At 63.8% G+C, this 27351-nt stretch overlaps 1 protein-coding gene across 1 annotated transcript in view; it reads left to right on the forward strand.

Moving 5' to 3' along the window:
• The first annotated feature begins 6123 nt into the window (after window positions 1-6123).
• MYO15A (myosin XVA) overlaps window positions 6124-27351 on the forward strand; it is a 50095-nt gene continuing 28867 nt past the window's right edge. The window contains exons 1-25 of the mRNA XM_067716428.1: window positions 6124-7199; window positions 7344-9798; window positions 11768-11850; window positions 12385-12448; window positions 13041-13150; window positions 13483-13557; window positions 13689-13779; window positions 17304-17309; window positions 17434-17537; window positions 17616-17679; window positions 18551-18664; window positions 19195-19356; window positions 20187-20300; window positions 20864-20922; window positions 21010-21133; window positions 22062-22157; window positions 22518-22649; window positions 23137-23262; window positions 23934-24011; window positions 24529-24677; window positions 24794-24839; window positions 24975-25099; window positions 26101-26218; window positions 26541-26716; window positions 27226-27310. Coding sequence (XP_067572529.1) covers window positions 6124-7199; window positions 7344-9798; window positions 11768-11850; window positions 12385-12448; window positions 13041-13150; window positions 13483-13557; window positions 13689-13779; window positions 17304-17309; window positions 17434-17537; window positions 17616-17679; window positions 18551-18664; window positions 19195-19356; window positions 20187-20300; window positions 20864-20922; window positions 21010-21133; window positions 22062-22157; window positions 22518-22649; window positions 23137-23262; window positions 23934-24011; window positions 24529-24677; window positions 24794-24839; window positions 24975-25099; window positions 26101-26218; window positions 26541-26716; window positions 27226-27310 — 5832 coding nt within the window. The remainder of the gene's footprint in view (window positions 7200-7343; window positions 9799-11767; window positions 11851-12384; window positions 12449-13040; window positions 13151-13482; window positions 13558-13688; window positions 13780-17303; window positions 17310-17433; window positions 17538-17615; window positions 17680-18550; window positions 18665-19194; window positions 19357-20186; window positions 20301-20863; window positions 20923-21009; window positions 21134-22061; window positions 22158-22517; window positions 22650-23136; window positions 23263-23933; window positions 24012-24528; window positions 24678-24793; window positions 24840-24974; window positions 25100-26100; window positions 26219-26540; window positions 26717-27225; window positions 27311-27351) is intronic.

Below are 27351 nucleotides of genomic sequence, written 5' to 3' on the forward strand. Positions count from 1 at the left end.
GCAGGTGGCAACAGGTTTTCGGAGGCACTGGGCCAGCAGGTGGGGCAGAGCCCCGGGGGCTGGGCTGTGGAGCAGGCCCACTGCCCAGCTCTCCGGCTGTTCTTGGCTTCTCTGTCAGCAGCTCAGGCTCCTTTCCGGTGACAAAACAGGAATAATAGACGTTGTTAAATATGCATGGGGGCCCCAGGCGGGCAGCGTGGGGGGCTGGGCTTGCCGCCCACGATACAGACGCAGCTTCTCCACTGGCAGCCGCACTCCTGGGGCCCGGCCGAAGGACCCCCGTCGGGCGGCATGCGGGCAGGGAGCAGGCCACTGGACCCAGGTAAGGTGACCCGGCCCTGGACCCCTGGGGTCTCCGACTAGCACCCCCAGGCGGAAGGGGGAAGGGGGAAGGGGGAGGGGGTGGTGGCTGACCTGTGGCCTTGCTCCCTCACCGTGAGGTCTGTCTCAGCCTCGGCTTCTTCATCTGTAAGATGACATGATCGATGCCCAGCGCCGTCCTCCTCTCGGCGACGGTGGGCTGCTTACCTTGGCCCCACCTCCTGCCACAAGGCCTAGCCGCAAGGTCCCAAGGGAGGGTTTCTGCCTGGGCGATGGTCATTGCCGCTTCCTGCCTCAGGTTCACAGGGCGTCAGATCCAGGCCTGTTGTGTCCCCCAAGCAGGCTGGGAAAGGATGGAGATGAGGCTAGAGGTCTGGGCCTCCTTGGCCGGTGCGGGCTTGGCGGGGCAGGGTCTGAGGCTCCGGTCACTGGGCCCCCACGTCTCTCCCGTGGGTGGGCTTGTTTCCAGGGTAGTCTGTGCGTTTGTGATGGGTCCTTGGCCTCTTGGATCTGTGGTCAGCACGGTTAGGCTGTCCAGCCTGCGCGACGGTAGGTCGGCATGAACTGGTCTCTCGCAGCGCCTCGTGCTGGGGAAGGCATCCCTCGGGCTGGTGCAGCCCCCCAACACCTCCCAAAAGTCCCTGCCCCACACCACCAAGGTGCACCCCAAGGGTCAGCCCCTGTCCCAGGCGCCCCCTATTGCCATCACTCATCCTCCTGGGCCTTCTGTGCAGGGAGGCTCTGGCCAGGGTGACCCCAGGTCCCTTCTGCTCAAACGGCCTGTCTTTATGAAGGTCAGCAGTACCCACACGTCCCTCTGCCCTGGCTGCAGGGCTGCACTCCCAGGGGGCCCGGCCTGCAGTTTTACGAGACTTGGGTGCCAAAGGGCTCAGGACACGGATGTCCATCCACATCCCCGTGTTCGTCCCTGTGTCCCTTCCTCTCCACCTTAGACTCCCCGCTTCCTCATTTCAGAAACCTTCTTTGGCAAAAATCCCTAAGCTCATCTGTCCTCCTCAAGATCCCATGTGGCCCGGCCCCGGGGGGATGCTTACACCACCCAAGGTGGGCGCCTCCTTGTGCCACTGCCAGCCTCTGAAACGGCCCTGCCCCCTCGAACCCCGGCTGGAAAACTCCCAACGCCCCGCACTCATCTGCAGCCACCCCTCCCTCCACAACGGAGAGGCCACCTCAGGGCCTTCACTCCTCTCGCATGCTCTCTCCTGGGTCTGTCCTGAGGATTTGCCAGTGGGTCTGTGTGACTCATCCTCCTGGGCCTAGCCGGGGCCACCATAACAAAGTACGCAGGCTGGTGGCTTAAACAATGGACAAGATGTTCTCACAGTTCTGAAGGCTGGAAGTCAGAGATCGAGGTGCCCCGAGGCCTCACTCCTTGGTGTGCAGACGGCCGCCTTCCTGCTGGGCCTTCCCCACTGAAAACTCACTCCTCCCGGATGCATCATTCCCTGTGGCCACCCCCTCCCCCCCACCAGTCACGGCCTGGCTTCCCCATGTCCACCCTCTGCCCTCAGCTTCCCCAGCGTGCTGCCAGAACAGCTCCTGCAGAGGCCACATGCCACCCGCTGCAGAGCTGCGAGGTTTCTAACCTCGTTCCCCTGGGCCCCTCCTCGGCAGCCCCTCCCCGCCTCCTTGGCACACAGTCCTTAAGGCCAGAGTTGGGGTCCCCCCTTCTCGCTCTGTCCCTCTCCTAGACAGCCTTGACCCTGTCACCCCCGACCTGCAGGGCTAAACTGCCTCCCCAACTCTCCACCTGGATGGCCCACGGTCACCCCAAAACCCTCTGCGTCTCAGACCAAACTTGTCATCTTCCCACACCTCCCACCTGGCCTCAGGCACCGGGCCAGCCCCGAAGGCCCCACACAACCCTCTCTGGGGCTGCCCGCTTGACTTGAGCGTGTCCCCCGCCACAGCTGACCCCGGCACAGCCACTGTCCCCCGCGCCCCATCCTCCACACAGTGGCCCAAAAGCTTTGGTCCAGGACGGCCACGCAAGGAGCAGCGTGAGGCCGCAGGTGAGCGCAGGACGCTCTGGAGCAGGCGGTCGGGTCCTCGCTGTGGGCCCTTCGCTCAGCGACCTAACCTCCCTGAGACCTGTTTTATAGACCCTTCATCTACACAGCAGGAACGGCAGCTTCCACCCTACACACTGTGAGGATCTAGTGAGATCCTGGGGGAGAGCATTTGGCCCTGAGCCCGGCTCGTCGGAAAGCTTGGCGGTGCTGGTTACTTTTATTTCCAGACCTGCTCGCAGCATCCCTGACAGCTCAAAGCCCTGCCATGTTCGCTGCTGCCATAGGGATGGAGACCACAGTCCCACCCCAGCTCCCATTCTGGCCACTTGCCACTCCACATGCCCCACGTCACTCCACCTCTCTCACCACCTGGCCTTTGCACATACTCTTCCCTCTGCCCCAACATTGTTCCCTCTTCCATCTGATTAGCTCCCTCATCCCTCAGATCTTGGCTCAGGGTCAGAAACTCAGGGAACCCCCTGGCCTCCCCATGCAGCGTCCGCCCACCTGCGTCGTGGCCTGGCCTTCACGGCTCTTCCCACGGCTGTAGCTCCCCCCTTGTTGGTGTGGCTTTTCACTTAACATCCATGTCCCCCTGACACTGGGAGCTGAGTGGGGGCGGAAGCCATGCCTGGTTCTGCTCGACTCTGTGGCCCCCTGGAGCCAAGCACGGTGCCTGGCATGTGGCAGGTGACACATGAATGAGTGAGAGACTTGTTCCCTGACACCTGCTCTGTGCCTGCAGCAGAGGCCAGGGACCCCAAGAGGGAGGCGGGACCCTGAACCAGCTAGAGAAGGGGGCTCCCCTTAGAGACTGCAGGGTGCAACCCCACCCCCCGGCTCCACGTGACATTTGAGGAAAGTGAGGACGGGAGGGGGGCCCAGGGACACCACCCAGAGGCACACCTCTGCCTGCCCACACTGGGGGTCCTCGGTGGCCTGTGGTTTGCCCAGGAGAACAGCTGGAAGCCCAGCACTGGACGCTGGCCAGCGACTCACCGGGCTGCAGCGAACCTCAGGCAGGCGTCTTTGGGCTCCGAAGCCCACTGTCCGGATGAAGAGACGGAAGCCCAGAGCGGCCAGCCCAGCCATAGGAGCGCCCACGTTGCTCGGAGAAGGAGCCTGGGGGCTGGGAGGGGCGGCTCGGTACTCTGGGTCGGTCCCATCCCTGTTCTGGATGCAGCCTCTGCCCTGGGCTCCTCAGCTGTACGTGTGGGCACTAGGGCACCCTCCGCTCCTGGGGCCAACGGGCGCCTTCATGAGATAAACAGAGAGCCAGGCACAGGGCCTGCGGAGAATAAGCTGCTCTTATCATTGTCATTACCGACATCGTTATTCCAGGCCGCGGCTCCTCTCTGCTCTGGGGAGGTGGCCTGGGTGACAGCCGGCAGCAGGGCCTGCCCACACCACCCTTCTGGTCTCTGGGGCCGGCTTGGCCCCAAACAGTGCAGCCCCAGGCTCACTCCTAGGGCCCGTCCTCCACGTGCACCCACCCCCGGTGCCATCCTGCCGAACTGTGGCCCCAGCACCACCCAGACGCCGCTGACTCCCTGACAGCCATGCGAGTCCCGCCAACTCCCTGGACGGCGGACGTCCGAGATCACCACGTGCAGGGCTCCACCCACGGCCTCCCTCACCTCCACTGGCCGCCTCCACTCTCCCGCCTGCTTCAGTAAGGAAACCGTGCAGGTGCTCGTGAGCTGCCTGCAGGCTCCACCTGCAAAATCTACCAGCATCCCAGCACTCTGTCCACCGCACTGCCCCAGCCTGGCCCAGGCCCCAGCGTCGCTCGCCCGGACCGCCACGGTAGCTCCCACAACAGCCACCGCTTGTGCCCTCAGCCCCTGCCATCCGTCCTTCCTGTGGCAGCGAGAGGGATCCTGTGAAGACCAAGGAGGTCCAATTCCATCCCTCTCTGCCACAGCCGTGGCCAAGTCCTCACCCCTGACCTCTGCCCCACCCCCCGTCTTCGCCCCTCACTGCACTCGGTCACCCTGGCCTTGCTGTTCCTCCATCACGTCCGGACCGCTGTGCCTCCCCCAGGCCTCCCTCCCTCCCCTCCTGCAACTCTCGGCCCCCGTGTCACTTCCAGGGCACCTCACCCAGGCCCTGTTCGGGGCTGTATACCCGAGTCTCGATGCCGCGTCCCTGCGCTATTCCAATGCCAGCGCTCACGCCATCCCACCGGTTGTATCTTTCGCTCACTCTCCTTGTTTGTTGCCAGTCCCCGCCCCCCAGAATGTCAGCGCCACGAGGGCAGGTTTCTGTTTCCTTAGCTGTGTCCCCAGTGCTTAGACAGCGCCTGGTTCATGGCAGGCTTCCAGCAGATGCTTCTGAACAAATGAACGGACAAGTCAGTGCATGCTGTCCTGAGGGACAGGGGCCAGGCTGACCAAGAGTCCAGGTGGGGCCCAAGCAGGGACACGGCCTGGGCGACCTCCACCAGCACATCAGGGCCTCTGGCTTGCTCAGTGGCTCAAGTAGGGCCCTCTGCCCCAGAGCTCCTGGAAGGCCCAGACTCTGGGGTCAGCCTGGCTAAGCCCCTGCCTCTGGCCAGTGTCCAGAGCTGTTCCCCTCCCACACGATGGCCCAATGCCCAGGAGCCCAGAGGCGAGGAAGGCCTAGCACTAGCAAGAAATGTGGCTCCGGACCACGCAGGCCTGGGTTGGAGCCTGGTTCCAGGGTCCCAAGCTGGTTGACCTTGAACAAGTCACTTCTCCTCTCCAAGGCTGTTTCCTCATCTGGAGAATGGAGATGACAGTTCCCACCCCACAGCCCATTGTGAGACTCTCTTGAGATAACAGTGGCCAGGCCTCAATTTGGAAACCAGCTCCAGGAGGAGCAGTGGGGGGCGCGGTGTCGGCATTTCTGGGCTCAGAAAGCGTGAACCCCCTGCCCCACAGCCCAGAACAAGGCAGGAGAGCAGGCAGCATCAGAGGGGGTGATGGGGGACTGGATGCCCCCTCGAGACCCCATCCTGCGGGGGCCCAGTTCCCACGTGTCCCCACCCCCAGAAGCCACCTGACTGTCGGCCTTACCAGGCCCTGCTGGAACCGAGAAGCCCCCTTCTTGCCCTGCCTTCTCAGCCAGCAGCCTGGTTCTCCCCGATAAATTATTCACGCTCCCAAGGGCCGGCCAGCTCTGGTTACACTGACCGCAGCCCTGGGCACCTGCCATGCCCACCACCCCTCCTCCCTTGCCCAGGACCTGGAGGGGCCCAGGTTCCCCCCCCCCACAAGGTGACTTGGTGGTCTCTGAACGTCCCACCCTGGCTCAGGAGATGCAGCTCCGCTTGTGGCCCGGAACAGATGCGCTGGGTGCTTTAGGGCAGGTGGCTGCCCCTCTCTGGGGCCCAGGGACCCAAGCACTCACTCGGTGGGGGAGCCGGCAGAGGCTCAGGGAGGGCTTGACTGGGCTTGAGGCACGGCTGTCCTCACGGAGGTTCTAAGGCCAACGCAGTCTCCCCAGCATGGGCCTGCCAGGCCTCCCCTGCTTCCCATAAACAACACCCAGGTGCTTTCCAACAGGCTCAAGGGTGAAATTCTAGGCGGGGCCTGAGGAGATGAATTATGGATCTGCCCTCCTGAAAGCCTGGTCCCAGCCAGAAGGAGCTTGGCTGTCCCTCCCCCGGCCACCGGGCCAGTCCCAGCTGCTCTGAGCCTGAGCAGGCTGCGTGTCCAGCCGCAGGCAGGAGACTCAGCAGGTCCCTGTGTCCCCAAGGCCCTGAGCTTGTGACACCGGCCGGCCTGGCAGGGAGCAGGTGGCCACCATGGCGAAGGAAGAAGAGGATGAGAAGAAAGCCAAGAAAGGGAAGAAGGGGAAGAAGGCGCCGGAGCCGGAAAAGCCCAAGCGGAGCCTGAAGGGGACTTCGCGGCTGTTCATGGGCTTCCGAGACCGCACGCCCAAGATCTCCAAGAAGGGGCAGTTCCGGAGCGCGTCGGCATTCTTCTGGGGCCTTCACACCGGACCCCAGAAGACCAAACGCAAGAAGAAGGCGCGCACGGTGCTCAAGTCCACGTCGAAGCTCATGACGCAGATGCGCATGGGCAAGAAGAAGCGCGCCATGAAGGGCAAGAAGCCGTCCTTCATGGTGATCCGCTTCCCTGGCCGGCGCGGCTACGGCCGCCTGCGCCCGCGTGCCCAATCGCTCAGCAAGGCGTCCACGGCCATCAACTGGCTCACCAAGAAATTCCTCATCAAGAAGGCCGAGGAGTCGGGCAGTGCGCAGGCCACACTGGACGCCTGGATGGACCGCTCCGGCTCCCGCGTGGGCTCGCGCAAGCTGCCCTTCCCGTCGGGCGCCGAGATCCTGCAGCCCGGGGGTCGCCTGCGCAGGTTCCCGCGCGCCCACAGCATCTACGAGTCGGGTGAGCCCGTGGGCTTCCTGCCCTTCGAGGACGAGGCCCCGTTCCGGCACTCAGGCTCCCGCAGGTCGCTGTACGGGCTGGAGGGCTTCCAGGACCTGGGCGAGTACTATGACTACCACCGCGAGGGTGATGACTACTACGACCGGCAGTCGCTGTACCAGTATGAGGAGGAGCCCTACCGGGGCGCCTACAGCCTCCACGGCCCAGCCTGGCCGCCCTATGACAACCCGCACGGGTACCCGCCCGAGGACCCCTACGACTACTACGGCCCAGACTACTACGGGGGCTCCTTCTACTCCAACTACGGCTACCGCTATGGCTACGACGACTACGAGCCCCCCTACGCGGCCCCGTCGGGGTTCGCGTCTCCCTATGGCTACTACGACGCATACGCGGGCGAGGCGCAACTGCACGGCTACTACCAGGACCCCTACGCCCCTTCCGACGCGCTTTACCCGCCCTACCCGCCCTACGACCTCGCCTACGACCTCCCGTATGCCGGGCCCTACCCAGATACCTACGGGGCTCCCTACCCGGATGCCTACGGGGCGCCCTACCTGGCCGCCTACGCGCCGCCCTACCTGGGCGCCTACGTGCCGCCCTACCTGGAAGCCTACATGCCACCCTACCTGGATCCCTACGCGCCGCCCTACAGCGTCCCCTACGGTGCCTCCCATGGAGTCCCCTACGCCGAAGGCATCTATGGTGGCGGGGACCAGGCCATCTACCCGCCCGAGGGGCCCTATCTTCCGCCGGAGCAGTCGGCCTTCGCGTACCCGTGGGTGCCGCCGCCCATCCTGTCACCTCACAACCCGTATGCCCACCCCATGGATGACATCGCAGAGCTGGAGGAGCCCGAGGAGGCGGGCAGCGAGCAGCAGGGCACGTCCTTCCGCCTGCCCAGCTCCGCCTTCTTCGAGCAGCAGGGCATGGACAAGCCCGCCAGGTCCAAGTTGTCCCTCATCCGCCGGTTCCGCCTCTTCCCGCGGCCCCAAGTGAAGCTGTTTGGGAAGGAGAAGTTGGACGTGCCCCTGCCGCCCTCCCTGGACATCCCTCTGCCCTTGGGAGACGCGGACGAAGACGAAGAAGAGGATGAGATGCCGCCGCTGCCCCCGGTGCCCTACGGCCACCCCTTCTGGGGCTTCCTCACGCCGCGGCAGCGCCGCATCCAGCGCGCCCTCTCGGCCTTCGGCGCCCCCCGGGGCCTGGGCTTCAGCTCTGACTTCAGACGCCCAGCGCCGCGCCCGGCCACCTCGCTGGCGCGGTTCCTCAAAAAGACCTTGTCGGAAAAGGAGCCCATCCCGCGGCTGAAGAGCAGCCAGAAGGCCCGGGCGCGAGGCCCGGCGGTCAGGGAGGCGGCCTACAAGCGCTTCGGCTACAAGCTGGCCGGCATGGACCCCGAGCGGCCCAACACGCCCATCGTGCTGCGGAGGGCGCAGGCGCGCGCACGCAACAACAACAACTCCCACCGTCCGCCGTCCCCGCCGCGCGCCCCCAGCCCCGCCCCCAGCCTGCCGCCCGCCCCGGCCCTCGTCCCCGCCGGCCTGCCCCCGGGCCTTCCCCCGCCGGTTTCACCCTACGGCTCGCTCCGCCGGCACCCGCCGCCCTGGGCCGCCCCGGCTCACTTGCCCCTCGCATCCCAGGCCAGCTGGTGGGCCTTGGCCGAGCCCCCGCCCGTGAGCCCCGAGGGGCCCCCTGACCCTCTGGCCTTCCCCGGACCCCGGCTCTCCTTCAGGGGCTCCCGCCGGCGGGACGCGGCCTTCGGCTTCCCCGGGCCCTCGCCCCGGCCCTCGCTGAGGAGCCCGCCCCGCCTGGGTTACCGCTCACCCCTGGGGCCCCGCTCGCCCCTGGGGCCCTTGTCCCCCCAGCCCTCCGTCCGCCGCGGCCCCTTCCGGCCGCCCTTCTCGCCGTCGCCCCGCCGTCCCCGCTCGCTGCGGGAGCCCCTGTCTCCGCGCCGAGCCTCAGGGCGCCCGCGCGCACCCCGGTCGCCGGTGCTGGGCTCCCAGCGGTCGCCCTCGCCGCCCCCTCTGCTGGGCCCCAGCCCACGGAACCGCTCGCTCAACCTGCCCTCGCGCCTCCCGCGCACGTGGCGCAGCCTCAGCGAACCTCCCATCAGGGCCGTGAAGCCCCGGCCGCGCCAGTCCTACCGCCTGCCGCCCGGCCTTCGGTCTTGGCGGGCGGCTGCCGCTGCCGCTGCCGCTGCCCCTGCCCCTGAGCACCGCGAGAGCCAGCGCGAGCCCGAGGAGTCGGAGACGCTCTGGACAGTGCCCCCGCTGGCCCCCAGCTGGGACGTGGACATGCCTGACACCCAGCGGCCACCCTCGCCCTGGCCGGGAGGCCCAGGCAGCCTCCGTGGCTTCTCCAGGCAAGCCGCTGTACCCCCAAACCCCTTCCTCCAGCACGTGGGCCCAGGGCTATCCCCTGCTGCCCAGCCTGAAGATTCAGCCTCTGACTCAACCGGTATCCTCCTGGGTACACATCACGACCCAGGGCCTGGACAGCTGACCAAATCGGCCAGCCCGAGCCTCAAGAAGCCTGAAGAAGAGGCCTGTCCAGCGGACCCCCAGCCACCAGCAGAGCCTGAACCCCCGACCCTGACACCCCCCAAGGATTCCCCCTCAGAGCGGAAAGCACTGAGGCCCAGCTTCTCCTACCCGCTGGCCGCCTCTGACCAGATGAGGGCCACATGGCCACCATGGCGCCGCTGGGGGACACTGCCCAGGGCCCCAGCCCCCTTGGCGCCCTCTGGGGCCCCAGGACCCCTGCCCAAGGCGGGTGAATGGCTCCAGGCAAGCCCTGGGCGTTTTGCTGTGGTCATGCCTCGTGTGCAGAAGCTGAGCTCTTTCCAGCGAGCTTGTCCTGCTACCCTGCAGCCTCCCATCCAGGAGCCAGAGCCCCGGCCCAGGCTGAGAACCTGGAGTCTGCTCTGGTCCCACCTGTGCCTGCCGGCGGAGGCCCATCAACCCTGCACACGAGTACACGCTCGCCCCCCGTCCTGCCGCCTGGGCCCTGGAGCTGCCTGCCTGCCCAATGGGGGCCCCGGGGAAAAGGTCGGCCCCAAAGACTGGTGGAACAAGGTATGGGGGCACAGGTTAGAGGGAGGGCTTATGGTTCCATCCTGGGAAACGGGGCAGGAGACAGTCTCGGGACCTTGGCGAACTGCTGCCTGCTTGGGCCTCAGTCTTCCCATCTGTAGCTTGGGGAGAACAGCCTCCCAGAGCTTCTGGGGGATTGAACAAGGGGATGCCCGGCACAGGCAGGCAGAGGACAGAGATGCCAGAAACTGCCCCCAGGCACTTGGAGAAAGGGATCTTGTCCCAGTCTGGGCTCCAAGCAGTCCTGTCCTCGTCCGATCTGGATGGGACGTCCACTCAGAGCCCCCCGCAGGGATCTTGGCTCAGTACGAAACTGCAGACCCTGCCTACCCACCCTGTCCCACCCCCGCATTCACGTTCATGCCGTTCCTTCTGCCTGCTGCTGACCCTCCCTGGGTCCAAACTGGGTCTTCTGTCTCTTTGGGGCTCCTGCCTAAGGGCAGTCCTCCGGGCTGCAGGGTTCTGGACTGTCCAAAGGTGAGGGCTCAGGAACCAACCTTCCAGCTTCTTTACTGCACAGTGGGGAAGCCAAGACCCAGAAGGTCACACAGCGGATCACGGCTGAGCCGGGAGCCTGTCTGGGCCCCCGCAGGGTGTGGGGCAGGCAGCCCTTCTGAGGGGTGCCAAGCCCGTGCCTGGCTGCCACGCTCGCGGCGGAACACGAGCCCGGTGCCGGGTGGCCCTCAGCGGAGGGGGGTGGTCACCGGAGCCTCCCCCGGGACGCCTGGGGTGGGCGGGGCACGCAGGGGTGGCGGGCGTTCCTCAGCCTCTGCAGACGGTGCCCCGTGGAGCAGGCAGCCAACGGGCCCATCAATGGCGACCGGGGCGCCCTGGCTGCTGGGGGGGCCCTGGCCCCAACGGCGGGTGCCCCGGGCTGTGTGGGCCGCAGCGCTGCAGGAGCGGGGCACCAAGCGCCCGGGGGTGAGGGGCAAGGATGCATGGGCCCTCCTCACCCTGGAATACGTGAGTGGCTGAATTATTCAGGGTTTGCGGCCACTGGCGCACATGGGCAGGCGGGTGGGCGGGAGGCCAGGGCCTCTGGGGTGATACCCGCTGTGCCCTACTTAGCACGCGGGCTGCCTCCCGGTGTCCCCTTTCCTCTCCGCTCAGGGAGGGGTGTAGGCTGGACCCGAGAGGCAGGACAGGCGGGCTCACAAGTGTGCTCGCAGTCACACGGGTCACGTGCGGGCCTGGGACGTGTGCTCGGGCGCTCCACAGCTCAACGAGGAGAGCATGTGAGTGCGTGCGCCACGGCCCGGGCAGACGTGGTATCTGCGGGGTCAAGTGTACACACTACCAGGGCACAGTAGTGGGCCTGCAGCCCACAGGGGGCATCGGGACTTTCGTCTCGAGACCACCAGGTGTGGGGACACCTGTCACATGAGAACCTGTCCAAGGGACGTTGAGAGCACGTGCCTGCACTTGTGTGTGCCTCCAGCCAGGCACCGCAGGCCAGTGTGCACGTCCACAAGCCCCGTGCGAGACCACGGGTGGGCGTGGGAGCACCTGGGCTGCAGGCGCCGTTGCCTGTGGGTCTGTGCGTGTGGGTCTGCGTTTGCCCTGCACGGGGTGCGGCGCCAAACGCGAAAGTCCTGGTCCTTCTGGAGGCCCTGGGCACCAGATGCAGATGTTCTCCTAGTTGTCACATAGGCAGACCTGGGGTTCAGCCTGGGAGAACGTGAGGTGGGAGGCCTTCTGGCCAGGCAGAGGGAGCAGTGCCCCTGTGCGTGTGCTCAGCCCCTGGCAGGACCCTCGGGAAGACGGGCAGCGCTGAGGCCGGCCGTGTCCCTGGGAATTAAGCATTGTGTTCCGAGGCAGACAGCCCACAGGACCCGGCCGGCCTGGCCTCAGGGGTCCCTCCTCCACACGGCAGTGGGTCCTGGCCATGTCCAAGCCGGGGGGCCACGCGCAGGCACCCTCTGGCTGGCTGACCACAGGTTGTCTTCCCCAGATGCACTCCATCCGCAACCTGCCATCCACACGGCTCCGCGAGCAGCGCCGGGAGGACGGCGTGGAGGACATGACGCAGCTGGAGTGAGTGGGGGTGGCGGGTCGGTGAGTGGTCACCGCCTCCCACCGGGGTGCCCCTCACCTCCTGGAACATTTTCAGAGCCTGCTTCCTCCCCTGTTAGGCGAGGCTCAGGCAGTGTCACAAAGGCCCAGTAATTCAGATGGGCGCTTATTAGCTGGGACCTGGGCAGACACTCAGCCTCTCTGCCTCAGTGTGTCGCCCACAGGATGCTGTGGGGCGGCTGTTGGTGTGAGGGTGCTGGCACATTGGAGGTGCCTCAGACGTGAGGGTCGTGCTGGTCAATGTCATTATCCAATCACAGTGACAGCCTTCACGTTTGCTACCTGAGAGCATCCCCCACCCCAGCGAGGTGGGAACAGTGATTATCATACCCATTGGATGGATAGAAAAACTGAGGCACAGAGAGGTTAAGTAACTTGCTCAAGGCCTCATAGTTGGTTGGTGTCAGAGACGGGACTTGAACGCAGGCTTTTCTGACCAAGGCCCTACCCTGAGGGGAAGGTGGGCCCTGACTGCCTCTCTCCATCTCCTCGCAGAGACCTCCAGGAGACCACTGTGCTGGCCAACCTCAAGACCAGATTTGAACGGAACCTCATCTACGTAAGGCCTGGGGCTGACCCCCCGGGCTTGGGTCTGAGGGCAGCTGCCTCCCTGCCTCCTGGGGCTGCAGTGGGAAGCGTGGATTTCTCCTGCTCGCCCCAGACTTGTGGCATCTGGTTTGAACCCTGGAGTTTCTACTATTTGCGCACAGCATTCAAGAGCTGGGAGCACTATAATCCAAAGTCCTAAAACACAGAGGCTTAGAGGCCTGGAGACAGGGAACCCAGAAGTGTGTGGCCCCCACCAGGGGCCCGATGGGTAACGCTTCCAGAGTCCTGGGAGCCATACACCTGGGGCCCGGCGGGGGGACGGTCAGGGGGCGGGCCCCAACTAGGAATGAAGGAAGCGGGCACCCTTGTAGGGTCGTGGCTGTGGGGCTTTGCGTGCACCACCCTCCTCCCAGCCTCAGCCTGGTTCAGTGCCTGACGCTCCACAGCCAGAGCGCACGACCCAGCAAGCTGTCTGGGGGCCCAGGGTGCAGACGCCAGGGCCAGGCAGCCAGACGTCTGTGCCCGTGAGACAGGGATCCCGGCTCCCAGGAGTGGGGAGGGAAGGACACAGACGGGCCCTGAGGCCGCCGTCTGCCCGGCAGACGTACATCGGCAGCATCCTGGTGTCGGTGAACCCGTACCGGATGTTTGGGATCTACGGGCTGGAGCAGGTGCAGCAGTACAGAGGGCGGGCCCTGGCCGAGAATTCCCCGTGAGTGTCTCCAGGGCTGGGGGAGGGGGCCTCCCCGGGGTCTCCTGGGTTCCTGTCTGAGCTTGGCAAGTCCCTGGTTGCCCCTCAGCCGTGGGTGGTGGGTGGCGGTGGGGAGCCCGGCAGCCTCTCCCTGAGCCTGGCCACAGCCCCGTGGGCTGGAGGCCACTGTGGCTCAGACCTGGGTGGGGAGCCTTGCGGGGAGCATTCCCCGAGGGTGGGGTATGGCAGGATTGGCTGCTCGGCTAGGCAGGGATGTCCCCTGCCCATCCCCTGGGAGGTTTGGGAGCCCCAGCAGGGCCTGGCCCAGGAACGTGTGTGGCCTGTCTCTCCAGGCACCTCTTTGCAATTGCAAATCTCGCCTTCGCCAAAATGCTCGATGCCAAACAGAACCAGTGCATAATCATCAGGTGAGCAGCGGAGGGGCTGGGGGCCGGCCGGCCTGCCTGCCCGTGTCTTCCTGTGTCACGGTGGGGTCAGGGGAGCGCCCAGAAGAGGCCGTGAACAGGCTGGAGCTCACTCTGCCCCTCTGGCCGGTCAGCGGAGAGAGCGGCTCTGGGAAAACTGAGGCCACGAAGCTGATTCTGCGCTACCTGGCGGCCATGAACCAGAAACGGGGCGTCGCACGGCAGGTGCGTCTGTCCCCCCAGGGCCCTCAGCCCAGCGCCCCTCGTGCTCCTCGAGAGGCAAGACTCTGGCCCCACTTGGAGGATGGGCGGCCGAGCCCAGGGCTGCACAGAGAGGCCTCGTAGGACTTGGGGCCCTTGCTGCCTCCCCTCCCGGGAGTTCTCTCCTGCTTGCCTTCCCCTGCAGCTCTGCGTTCCAGCCCCCTGGGGCGGCCCCAGCAGAGGCCACATGGGCAGGGGGCATCGTCCACTCCTCCTGCCTGGCCTCACATTCATGGTCGTGAAAGAGGCAGGACGGGCCCGAATGTGTGTGATGGCCAGTGTAGGGTCAGGAGAGGCTGGGGCACTGAGAAGGCCTGGCTGGGGCCTGCAGCATTGGAGGTTTGCCTAGAGAGCTGAGTTCTCTGAACCCAAGAACGTCAGAACCTCCGTAACGGTTTCCCGAGGACCTGCTGTATGCCAGGCCCAGGCTGGGCTCTGGGGAGCAGGCAGCAGCAACACAGCCTGATAAACGTTCCCATCTTGTGGGAATTTTGTTCTAGTGTAGGAAACAGAAAGGAAAATAGGCAGGTAAATTCTGGGTAAGTTGTAGGGAAGCATGGGGGGAGGATGGGGCATGTTGGGGATTGCGATTTCAGGCGTGGGGGTCAGGGCAGGTCCTGCTGAGAAGGCAAGGCAGTGGGGCCTGCAGACATCTGGGGAAGAGCAGGTGCAAAGGCCCTGGGGTCCAGCAGGTGTGGTGTGCTGGGTCGGGAGAGGGGCAGCATGTGGTCCAGGCGAGGGAGGATGGTGGCTCAAACCAGAGAGGTGACAGTGGTGTTGGTGAGCACAGCTGGCCTGGGTGCGGCTCCAGGACTTGGTGAGGGACCAGACGGGGCTGTAAGAGGGGATGCCCAAGCTGGCCCCAGGCATTCGGCCTGAGTCACAGGAGCAGCCAGCAGCTGAGGGGCAGAATATGGAGAGAGGACGCAGGTGCCCTTGAGGGTCTGCGGGGCATCCACGCGCAGGTGGTGGGAGACGGTAGATGTGCCAGGAGCCTGGAGCTCAGGGGAGGTGGGGCAGAGGCTGAGGCCCGCCAGCTCAGACTCCAGAACGTGAAGCTCAGGCTCTGGCCCACCCCTCCAGAGGTTTGCAGTGGCCACAGTGTCCCAGCTGGTGGCGACCTCTGCAGGGGATCTGGGGGCACTGGGCAGGGGCTGCCGGGCCCTCGGTGAGGAGGGGGTCAGCCCGGGCTTTGTGGTCAGGAGAGGTCACTTCCTGGCAGGCCACTTCTGATACCGACCTTGGCCTGCCAGCCCCTCCCATCCCAGCCTGGGTCTCCTGGAGGCCAACCACATCATCCCTTTGCTCCAGGCTGGGGGTCAAGCCTCTAAGAGTGGACTCCTGGGAGGACTGGCTGCGTACGCAGGCAGCCGTGTGCGTCAGGCACCCCCTGTGTGCGGGGAACCTTCCGCTCTGTCAGCACCAGAGCCTCGCGGCAGCCCTGGGAGCTGGAAAACTGAGGCCTGGGAGGGTAGTGACTTGCCCAGTGTCCCAGAGTGACGGGGTGGAGGGGCTGGGGTCTGAGGTTCGTGGCGGGGGGCTGTCTCGGGGAGGATGGCGGAGGCGCGGGACATGGCTGGGTCTGAGGGGTTGGGCCGGGCAGAGAGGAGCTGTGAAGATGCGCCTGCTGGCTGGGGTGACCGTGGACTCAGCTCCTGGCCGCCGTTGAGCCGCTCCTGCAGTCGGACGGTCTGGGTCTAGGGTCAGTTTCAGGCAAGGCTGGGTCCAGGGTCTTAGACAACGTCCCCTGTCTCGGCCCCACCCTCCCGCACGTTTGGACATCGTCCTCATCTGTCTCCCGTGGTCAGCACGATGATGTCGCAGCAGCACGGCCCACACTGCCCACCAGGCCAGGAGGTCTCAGGGCTTCCTCCCGTTGGACTGGTTTTGGCCACGCGTCCTCACTGGACCCAGGCGTGCCTTGATCAGCCGAGGTCTGGGCCACAGGCTCCATCTCTGGGCTGGGAACGAGACAAGGGTTCCCTGGGGTAGGGGCTCGGGGTGGCCGAATGCTGCTCAGCCCGGGGCACCGGCACCGGCGCACCCGCGGGTTGGGCTGGACGGCCCCACGGGGCCAGATGTTCCCACCCCTGGCCGTGTGCCCTGCCCTGTGCTGGGCACTAGAGGAGAGAACCCACCCCCAGGTGCCCACAAGGGGCACCCAGGCTAAGGGACAGTACAGGCCAAAGCCCAGGCGGACCCTGACTCCCTAAGCACCCCCAGGCCGGCCCCTGTGCCTCTCTGTACGGTGGGCACAGTATTTCTGGGACTGAGCGACACTGTGGGTGAGCAGGTGGAGGGAACTGGCACCGTCCCCAAGGTAAAGTGTATCATTTCTGTGCACACCGGGCCCCTTCCTTCTCCCCTAAGAGTTTACCCTGAGGAAATGATGCAGCCAGAGAGAGCCCTGCTTACATCGCCGACATGGGCTGTGGTGCTTTGGGCCCTCGCTCTTTCCGACCCTGGAGTCCCGAGCACGCTGCCTCACCTCTCCCAGCCTCAGTTTCCTGATCTGTAAGCAAGGGCGATGTTAGCACCTACCTCGTAGGCTTGTTAACGATGCTGTTAATTGGGGCAAGAGGTCTGGCATGCAGTAGGTGCTTAATAAGTGGGTGCTGTGATTAGCTACAACACCCTGGCGGCTCTGCTCTCATAAAATGCTATCCCCCATTTCATCCATTTAGCAGATTTTTTTTGTGTGTGTATGTTTTGGCCGCATAGTGCGGCACGTGGGGATCTTAGTTCCCCAGCCAGGGATGGAACCCACACCCCCTGCAGTGGAAGTGCGGAGTCCTAACCGCTGGCCCACCAGGGAGGTTCCCGCCCCCGCAGCAGGTGTTTGTTGAGAGCCTCCTACTGCCAGGTCCTGTGTGGGTGCTGACCACCAGGCGTGTGCGCACAGAGTCCTGCCTGTTGGGCTGACGCTCTAGCGAGAGACATGGACGTACGAAGGGCTGAGGGCTGCAGGGGGGCAGAGCGCCAGTGCCCAGAGGCTGGCGCAGGCACAGTCAGGGGACTGCAGTGCTGGGCAGAGTGGGGAGGGGACAGGAGATGGGGCTGGGCCGTGCAGGGCCTGGAGCCCGAGGGATGGGAGCCGGGGGTGGGGGACGGGACCTCCCGAGGGTTGCGGAGAACCCCTGGAAGGAGCCAGGCGGGGCAGGTAGGAGGCCTTTCCAGGAGACTGGGTGGTTCACGGCCGGTGGTGGCTGGGGAGGGGGGCAAGAACACCCCCAGAGCCCTTTGGTAGGAAGGCCCAGCAGACCCCCGACCTCAGGCCATGCCACGGTCCCCGAGCCGAGACACCTGGGGCTCTGAGGCTCTGGGGTTTGCTCTCAGCTGGCGGCTCTCCTGCCTGCGGGCCGGGAGGGCTCGGCCACTACCTCCGCGGTCGGAGGCCCCCGGCGTCCTGGGGGGAGCCGGTGGGTCCCGCGGGTGACCCGCTTCTGTTCTTGTCCCGCCCTCCTCCTCTGTGCTGGCGGCTCCTGAAGATAAAGGTATTGGGGGAGCGTGTGCGCACGCTTGTGCGGTGTGGGGCGGGCGGCATGGGGTGGGTGGTGGGGGACCTGGGGAGGCCCCTGCGGGCTCCCCGCAATGCCCGAGTCTTCCTCTGGCGCCCAGATCCTGGAGGCCACACCCCTCCTGGAGTCCTTCGGTAACGCCAAAACTGTCAGGAATGACAACTCCAGCCGCTTTGGGAAGTTTGTGGAGATCTTTCTGGAAGGGTGAGTGGGCCGCGGTGGAGCCGCCCCGGGGCCTTGCGTGCACGGTGCCCAGCGTAGCTGACTCTGCTCCCTCTCCAGGAGCGTGATTTCTGGTGCCATAACCTCGCAGTACCTGCTCGAGAAATCCAGGATCGTGTTTCAGGTGTGTCAGGATGGGGTGGGGTGTGGGGCGTGCAGACCCTCTGAGCCTGGCACCTGGCTGAGCTGATGCACGAGGCTCGGGCTGTGTGTGTGTGTGTGTGTGTGTGTGTGTGTGCGCGCGCGCGCGCGCCTGTGGCCGCGTCTCCTCTCCTCCCCCGCGGCCCCGTCCTTGGCCCTGAGGCACACCTGGCCCCATCCCGCCACAAGGCCTTCGCAGCGCCTGTTCCTTCTACCCGGAGCACTCTTCCCGCAGACAGCTGCGTGGTCGAACCCCTCACCTCCTCCAAGTCTTCGCTGAAGGTCACGCCCCAGGGAGGCGGCCCCGGTGAAGAAATGCAGCCCCCCCCGCCCCCCACCACCGCCCACCCCCTTGGCTGCATTGTTTCTCTGCAGAGCGCTTCTCGCCACTCACGGTGCTCTGCTGAGGGTCTGTCTCCCCTGGCCGGCAGGTGGGCTCCCACGAGGCCAGGGGCTTCTGTCTGCCGTGTTCCCCTTTGTGTCCCAAGGGCCTGGCTTGAGGCCTGGCCACAGTCTGTGCCCACCACCCTGGCTGGCCCTGCGAGTACACGTCTGGTCCGTGGACACACGTGTGCAGAGGCTTGTGTAGCTGGTACACATGTGAAAAGGGCCACCTTTCTTTCATTTCTCCAAGCAGAGTTAAATCCTGCCCAAAGCCCCGCCCCACCACCACACCAGGGTCCCCCCAACCCCCCGCCAGTGCCAGGCTGGGGCTCACTCGTCACAGGGGCACCGGTGTCACCTGAGGCCCGTGTGTGTACTTGTATCTGTGGGCATAGGTGGGCTTGTACGTGTGTCTGGGGGTCACCTAGGTCGGCGGCTCCCCTCTCTGCAGCCTCCAACCCACTCCACAGGCCAAAAACGAGAGGAACTACCACATCTTCTATGAGCTGCTGGCTGGGCTGCCCGCCCAGCTCCGGCAGGCCTTCAGCCTGCAGGAGGCCGAGACCTACTACTACCTGAACCAGGTGAGAGCAGCAGGCATCTGAGGGCCCTCGGCCTGGTCCCCTCCCCCCATCACTCCGCGTGGGCCGAGAGAGCCAAGTCGTGGCGTCCTGATGGCCAGCGAAGGTGATGGAGGTTTGGGAGGGTGAGTTTGGACTTGGCGATGTCTCATCGTGGCAAGGGGGACAGGGGTCTCTGGGGTCCAAGGCCAGGGTAGGGGAGGCCGACCTGATTCTTTGCTTTTCTGGAGCCTAGAATAGAACTAAGTGGGCTGGAGCGACTACACTTCCTTCCAGAGCCTCACTTCCGTCGTCTGTAAAATGGGGACAGCACAGTCCCGCTTTGCAGGGGTGTGTGAGGATTAGGAGAGGGAAACGTACACGAAGCCCTCAGCACAGGGCCTGGTATGCGGTGCCCTCGCGGAGCCTCCGGCCCTCGCGAGTAGAAAGAAAACTGGGATATCCGGCCACACTGCAGGCCGGGGCAGAGCAGGGACCTTGAGGGCTCCTGGCCCCCACCCAGGGTCCCCGACCCCTGCCCTGCCCTCGCCCAGGGTGGGAACTGTGAGATCTCAGGGAAGAGCGACGCGGACGACTTCCGCCGGCTGCTGGCCGCCATGGAGGTGCTGGGCTTCAGCGCCGAGGACCAGGACAGCATCTTCCGCATCCTGGCCTCCATCCTGCACCTGGGCAACGTCTACTTTGAGAAGTATGAGGTGAGGGGACACCACGGCCGCACGGCCCGCTCGCTTGGGACATGGGCGTCCTCTGGAGGCTGAAGAACTGGCTGAAATACCGCCGGCTCACAGCCAGAAGCACAGATCGTTTGGTCTTTTTCTCTGCTTTGGGGGTTGTTCGTCTTTTTCTAATTGACGTATGAGAGCTCTTTGTATATGTTAAGGGAATCAGCCCTTTGTCTCTAGGATGAATTGCAAACATATTTTCTGGTTTATCATTTATATTTTCATTGTTTATAGGTTTTTTGCTCTTTCGGTTTTGGGTGGGGTTTTTTGCTATGCAGATTAAAAAAATTATTTTCAGGTATTTCATTTATCAAGTCTTATAGAAATTTCAGACTTTTTATGATTTTAGAGATCTGTCTCTCTAAAATTATAAAAGCCTATGCTTACCATTGTTTGAAGACCTTTTATGGTTTCTGTGATTACTTTTTTAACATTTAAATCTCTGGTCCCTCAGGAATTTATTCTAGTAAGGTACAAGGTAGGGATCTTGTTTTTTTGTTTAGATAGTGACTCAGTCTCCCAACTTGAGAAATACGTGTTTACCCCATACTGAAGATTCCCGTGTACGTTTGTGTCTCACTCCTGACTTTTTTACTGTGCTTCGTTGACCTGTTTACGAACTGTGTGTCTGTCCCCACAGCGTTTTAGTTATTCTAACTTTATGTTTTATCATCTCCAGAGACCCCTGTACTCCTCTTCTGTTTTAGAATTTTCCTGGCTGTTCTCGTTTGTTTCTGTTTTTTATAGGAACTCATATAAAAAGCTTATTTAGCTCAAAATGCACTCCTGTGGGTGTTTTGCAGACAGACGCGCAGGAGGTTGCCTCGGTGGTGAGCGCCCGGGAGATCCAGGCCGTGGCCGAGCTGCTGCAGGTCTCCCCCGAGGGCCTGCAGAAGGCCATCACCTTCAAAGTGACCGTGAGTCCCTGGGTGCAGGGTATGCTATCGAAGCCTCCTGCCAGCCCTGGACGGAGCTGCTCTGTGCCCCGTCCTGTGTGGGCCCCCTGCCCCTCTCCCCCACCTCCCCAGCCTGTCCATCTTCTGGGTCTGGCCCAGAGGTGGGTAACCTCAGACCCCAAAGGCATTTGGTACCAGTCTCCGGGCCTCTGCCTGGAATGCTCTTCCCTTTTTCACGCCTGCTGATCCTCGATCCCCAACACAGGTACCCTCTGCTCCAGGGAGCTGTCCCTGACCCCCGGCTGGGCCAGTATCTCCCACACCCCTGCCCTCCCCCCTCCCCAGGCTGATGTCACCATTGTGTCTGCTTCTGCCTCTGTCTCCCCCTCAGACCGGCAGCCCTCGTCCCACCAGCAAGCCAGGCAGAAGGGGGGACGAGGGTGCCTGTCCTGCCCCTGGCTGACTTTGTGCCTGAGACACCATCTCCCCGGCTCCCCTCCCCACGCCCCCCACCCCCAGTCCTCTGGGGGCTTTCCGGAGGTGGTGGCCAACCCGCTGTCACTCAGGGGCTGCATCCCCCGCAGGAGACAATGCGAGAGAAGATCTTCACCCCCCTGACCGTGGAGAGTGCCGTGGATGCCAGGTGAGGCCACACCTCCCGCCTGAGCCCCAGGTGCCCCGCCCCCTCACTGTGCCTGCCACCTCCCCCCAAACACCATCTCTGCTCCAGGGATGCCATCGCCAAGGTCCTGTACGCGCTGCTTTTTAGCTGGCTCATCGCCAGGGTCAACGCGCTGGTATCCCCGCAGCAGGACGCGCTGTCCATCGCCATCCTGGACATCTATGGCTTCGAGGTGGGACCCCGGGGGGCGCTCTCGCACCATCATCTGTTCAGGGCCCTCTCCTATGATTATCTCCCTCCGCTCGCCCGCAAGCACTCCCTGGGGCCTCCGGGCGCCAGGCCCTGTGGGCAGCACCAGGGACCCCAGAAAGAACCAGACCTGGGCCCCGACCTCGGGGCGCTTCCAGGAGGGACTGGGTGGGATGAGGATGAACACTGACGAACACATGTGGTCAGAGCTGTAACAGAGGCAGCCTGGCGCTGGGGGAGCCTGGAGCAGAACCCTAGCTGGGCAGGCATCAGGTAAGGTTTCCTGGAGGCGGAGGAGACGTCCTGAGCTCATTCCTTACAAACCAGCCAAGGCATTTGAGGTGGAGGGAACAGCCTATGCGGAGGCTCAGAGGTGTGGGCCGTGGTGTCTGGGGAGGTGGAAGTCATCTGGGCGGTTAGGGTGGGGGGCATGGAGAGAGACAGGCAAGATCAGAATAACAGAAGTGGCAGCTGCGGCTCCCGTGGCCCCTGTTGTGTGCCAGCTGACGTTCTAAGCGCTTTGCGTATCAGTTCACTTAATCCTTACAACCACCCTGTGAGGTGGGCACTGTCGTTATCCCCATTTTACAGGTGGGGAAACTCAGGCATGGGGGGCTTAGAAAGGGGCAGAGCCAGGATTGGAACGTAGGCAGAAGGTTCCAGAGCCTGGGGCTTCAGACACTGCATGTGCCACCTTGCATGGGACCGTCAGGTTCTCACCTGTGCGCGGTCGGAGCCACCGAGGGTTCTGGGCAGGGGGTCTGTGGGCGGGGCTCCAGTTTGCTGAAACTGCGGAAGGCAGGGATGAGTCTGCACGGGGGGCGGGGGTGAGGGGTGGGCAGGCCCTGGGCGGGACGGACGGGCTGCTGGCCACGGAGGGGCCGGGCCCAGCCTCACCACACGCCCGGCAGGACCTGAGCTTCAACAGCTTCGAGCAGCTCTGCATCAACTATGCAAACGAGAGCCTCCAGTACCTCTTCAACAAGATCGTCTTCCAGGAGGAGCAGGTGAGAGTCATCCGTCACGCTCTGTCCCGTCCCGCTGGCCGCTGGGCTTCCTCGGAGGCAGATGGGTTGTGCTGGGAACCAGCACACGCGAAAGCCTGTGTTATGGAGGGGCAGGTGCGGGGGTGCTGAGCGCAGAGAAGAGCCCCTTGGGGGTCCTCCTCACCCTTGGCAGGGCTGTTCCAGGCCGGGGGAGGAGCAGGGCCCGGAGGAGGTGGTTCGTGTGGCCCCGCTGGGGAGTGAGCTCCCTGGGCTGGGAGGCGTGCACGCAGAGGTGCCCTGGCCAGGCCCCCGGATGGCGTCCGCCTGGGGGACGGGCTGGGAGGGGCCCGGGGCTCGGAGGCAGAGGCCCGCCGCCTGCAGGAGGAGTACATCCGCGAGCAGATGGACTGGCAGGAGATCACCTTCGCCGACAATCAGCCCTGCATCAGCCTCATCTCGCTGAAGCCCTATGGCATCCTGCGCATCCTCGACGACCAGTGCTGCTTCCCCCAGGTGAGCTTGCTCAGGACGCTGGACGTCTCTGAGCCTCGTGTCCTGCATTCCTCTCTGCTCTGGCGTGGGGTCGGAAGCTCAGGACTCCCAACCTGCCATTCAAACCCGGGGTGACTGAGGCTGGATGGGGGCTCGGGACGAGGGGCTGCACCAGCCTGGGAAGTCATAGAAGGCTTCCTGGAGGAGGTGACCTTGTGCTTGGACCTCAGATTCCGATTGGAAAACACAAGGGTGGGATGGGTGCTCTGGGCAGTGGGACTAGAGCGTGCAGAGACAGCTGAGCTGGATGGGGGGCAGCTGGGAGCACACCCGTCTTCAGGGTCCACTTAGGCCGCCCCAGCCCGAGCAGTGGGCAGCCGGGGGCAGAGGGGACTTGTTCCCCCTCCCCGGTGCTCGCTGGGGATCAGTCGGGGCTGGAGAATTTGCCACTAGGTGAGGAATGGGATGCCGGGCCCCTGTCCACCCGCTGACGGCCGCCTGCCCCCAGGCCACAGACCACACGTTTCTGCAGAAGTGCCACTACCACCACGGCGCCAACCCGCTCTACTCCAGACCCAAGATGCCGCTGCCCGAGTTCACCATCAAGCACTACGCGGGCAGAGTCACCTACCAGGTGAGACCCAGACCCGTGGCCTCCAGCGCCCTTCCCCGCCGCTGGAGGCACTGGCACCTGTTCCCGTTTCGGCCCTGCTGATCCTCAGCTGTGTGACCTTGGCCAAGTCACTTTACCTCTCTGAGCCTCAGCTTCCTTCTCTGGAAAGTGGGGATGATAATAGTGCCCGTCTCACGGGGCAAGTGAGAGAAGTCCAGGGCCAGGGTGGGTGTGATGAGAAGGAGCCCCCAGCAGCGGTCACTGTCACCACTGTCACTTCTGCTCATTCCTGCCCTGGAGCCGTCTCAGGCCAGGATTTTGAGCCTCTGTCCCCGCTGGGCCTCGTTTTCCTCATCCGTAGAATGGGCACAGGGCAGTGTCCTCACTGAGGATGGGGCCAAGACGTGGACTGGTCACGTGAAGCTGTGGCTATTGCCCGTGCCCTGGGGGTGGAGAGGCTAGTGGGGCAGGAGGGGAGGGGACCAGAGCAGGGGGAGGGGCCCGTCCCTCCTAGGATAGACAGGGAGGCCGAGGCCTGGAGGGGCAGGGCCAGGGTCACCCGGGGCTGTGAGCCCCTGACCCACCATCAGGAGGAGGGGGGAGGAGGGGAGAAGGCAGGCTGACACACCCCGGGGCCGCATGGGGTGGGAGTGGGGTCCAGCCCGAGCTGCCCCGCCCCTCCCCCTTTCCAGGTGCACAAGTTCCTGGACAAGAACCATGACCAGGTGCGCCAGGATGTGCTGGACCTGTTTGTGCGGAGCCGGACACGGGTGAGCGGGCCTCACCTCGCCACCCCAGCCCCCCGCAGCCAGAGCACGCAGCCCACCGTTAGGCCCCTCTCCCAGCCCGGTCCTGCCTCTGGCTCACCCCACCCCGTCCCTCCCTGAGCGGTTCTTCCATCCCCACACCATCTCGGCCTCCACTTCCCCCTCTGTTGAACGGGCACCCTCCCCCTGAGGACATTGCCAGAGTTCACGGCCAGGTCTGTAACAGGCCACCTCGGGGCCAGGCACGGAGTCAGTGCCCGTGTGTTCCCCAGCCACGGGCGGGCCCCTTGGAAGGCGCTGAGCACCCTCGCTTGAGAGGTATGCCAGCTGGGAGGACACGGCCTCACAGAGAGGACGGGGGGCTAGCGGGTCACTTTTCTGACCCCTCTGGTGCAGAGACTGATGCCTTTTGTTCTTTCCCTGTCTCTCTCTCTCTCTCTCTCTCTCTCTCATTTCTGCCTCTGGGTCTCTCCCCATCCCTGTCTCCCGTCTCCCGTGCCTTGACTGCTGACTGGCCCAGGTGGTGGCACACCTCTTCTCCAGCCATGCCCCGCAGGCTGCCCCTCAGCGCCTGGGCAAGAGCAGCTCCGTCACCCGGCTCTACAAGGCGCACACGGTGGCCGCTAAGTTCCAGCAGTCGCTCCTGGATCTGGTGGAAAAGATGGAGAGGTGGGCGTGGCAGGGGCGCGTCACCCAGCCTCACCTCTGACCCACCCTGTGACCCTCAGGGGTAAGCACCCTCCTTCTCTGGGGCCTCACACTGCCCTCCTCCCGCCCCTGCCCAGGTGTAACCCCTTGTTCGTCAGGTGCCTGAAGCCCAACCACAAGAAGGTATGTGATGGTTGAGGTCCCTGGGGGAGCCAAGTCCTCTCCCCATGCTGTGTGACCTTGGGTGAGTGGCTTTGCCTCTCTGGCCCTCCATCTGTTGGGCCGATGTGCAGGCTCCCTATCTGAGCCTTCCCCCAGGAGCCAGGCCTTTTTGAGCCAGATGTGGTGATGGCCCAGCTACGCTATTCGGGGGTGCTGGAGACTGTGCGGATCCGCAAGGAGGGCTTTCCGGTGCGGCTGCCCTTCCAGGCGTTCATCGACAGGTACCTCGGTCAGGGTGGTTCTGAGCTCCAGAGACCCCTTCCCAGCCCACCGTGGCCCTAGGATTACGCAACCCAGGATGAATAGGGCTTGCCACGCAGTGTTGCTCAGATTATGCAGTACACGAGACCAGCACGTGCCAGCTGTTATGTGGAACATGTATTTACTGTTTTGTATTTTTTCATAGCTTTATTCTGTGTGTGTGGATTCTAAAGAGTAGTAATTTTAATAGTTATTTTGATAAGTTTCCAGCAGATGGCAGTAAATCACCTTATTCTACTGAAACAATTTATTACAGTTTTAGGGTTGCTCAGTATTTTTTTTTTTTTTATTTTTATAATTTTTGAGTTTACTTTTTTTTTTTTTGCGGTACGCGGGCCTCTCACTGTTGTGGCCTTTCCTGCTGCGGAGCACAGGCTCCGGACGCGCAGGCTCAGCGGCCATCGTTCATGGGCCCACCTGCTCTGTGGCATGTGGGATCTTCCTGGACCAGGGCACAAACCCGTGTCCCCTGCATCGGCAGGCGGACTCTCAACCACTGCACCACCAGGGAAGCCCTGAGCTTACTTTTAAGGCCTCTTTTATTCTATTTAATTTTATTTATTTATTTATTTATTTATCTTTGGCTGTGTTGGGTCTTCATTGCTGCGCGTGGGCTTTCTCTAGTTACGGCGAGCGGGGCTACCCTTCGTTGCAGAGCACAGACTTCTCATTGTGGTGCGGAGCACGGGCTTTAGGTGCGCGGGCTTCAGTAGTTGTGGCGCATGGACTTAGTTGCTCCGCGGCACGTGGGATCTTCCCGGACCAGGGATCGAACCCATGTCCCCTGTATTGGCAGGTGGATTCTTAACCACTGCGCCACCTCAGCAGAGTCTTGAGGACAGAAAGCCCTTTTCTGGTTAGAAGACACAATGAGTAGAGGCACTGCTGGGACTCGGGCTTCCGGGAGACGGGGGCTGACCGGGTGGGTCCCATAGACCCACGCTGGGTTTGGACCCTGCAGGTACCGCTGTCTAGTGTCCCTCCAGCGCAACCTGCCAGCCACTGGGGACATGTGTGTGTCCGTGCTGAGCCGCCTGTGCACGGTCACGCCAAACATGTACCGCGTCGGCGTCAGCAAGGTGAGTCCTACCGGTACTCAGCCCCTGGGTGCCCCACGGCTGGAGCCTGTGGGCTCAGAAACACTCAGGCTGCAGGCTACTGTCCCAGAGGCCATCCAGTCGAGCTGGAAAATGGATGCTTATCCTGCTTCCGGACTTTTCCCGGCCGTCCCCACTGCCTAATTCACCAGCCCGCCTTCCCCCGCCTCTCCGGACCCAGCACATCCTCCAGCCTACTCCAGGGCTGCCTTGTCTGTCTGCCTCCATGGACTTCTGGAGAGGGAGGGGCCTCCAGGCAGTCACGTGGCCTTCCCCTGCCTCAGTCCTTGCCTCCTGCCCTCAGCTGTTCCTGAAGGAGCACCTGCACCAGCTGCTGGAGGGCATGCGGGAGCACGTCCTGAACCGGGCAGCCCTCACGCTGCAGCGCTGCCTCCGCGGCTTCTTCATTCAGCGGCGTTTCCGCTCCCTGCGCCGCAAGATCATCTTGCTGCAGAGCCGGGCCCGTGGCTACCTGGCCAGGTGTGGCCCAGAGAGGGCAGGACTCCCTGGAGTCCAACGGCCAGGCTCTGGGAAGGCCGAGCCTGAACTTGGGTAGTGAGCTCCCTGTTCCTGGAGGCATGCAAGCTGAGAGTAGGGCCTCTGCAGGAAGGGTGATCAGACTCTCTGTGTCTATGCTTTTGGATGTCCTTCCCTCCCACCCCCTGGTCCTTGTGACTGGTGGGTGGGAATCCCTCCAGCCAAGAGGGCCCCCCCCTCCCCGGCATGTCCCATATCCTGGGACTACAACCTGATTGGAGGTACATGGTCCAGACGGTTTAATCCAGGTCCTGCCACTCAGGTTGTCGTGTGACCTTGGCCAGGTCACTGGCTCTCTCCGAGATTGTTTCCCTTTGTGCAGAGGGCCCCGGAGTGAAATGTGGGCACTGATACCCAAGCAAGGCGGGTGTGGGCATCTCTGCCCCTAGGTCACTCATGACCCGTGCCCCGAAACCCCCCTACCCAGACCCTTCTTTCCTCCGCACCCCCAGGCAGCGGTATCAGCAGATGAGGAGGCGTCTGGTGAAGTTCCGGGCCCTGGTGCACACATGTACAAGCCACCAGCGTCACCTCAAGGTGCTGCAGGCCTGCCCCTCGCCCTCCTCCCAGGAGCCCGG

The sequence above is a fragment of the Pseudorca crassidens genome, chromosome 19 (assembly GCF_039906515.1).
Source record: "Pseudorca crassidens isolate mPseCra1 chromosome 19, mPseCra1.hap1, whole genome shotgun sequence".
Lineage (NCBI taxonomy): Eukaryota > Metazoa > Chordata > Mammalia > Artiodactyla > Delphinidae > Pseudorca > Pseudorca crassidens.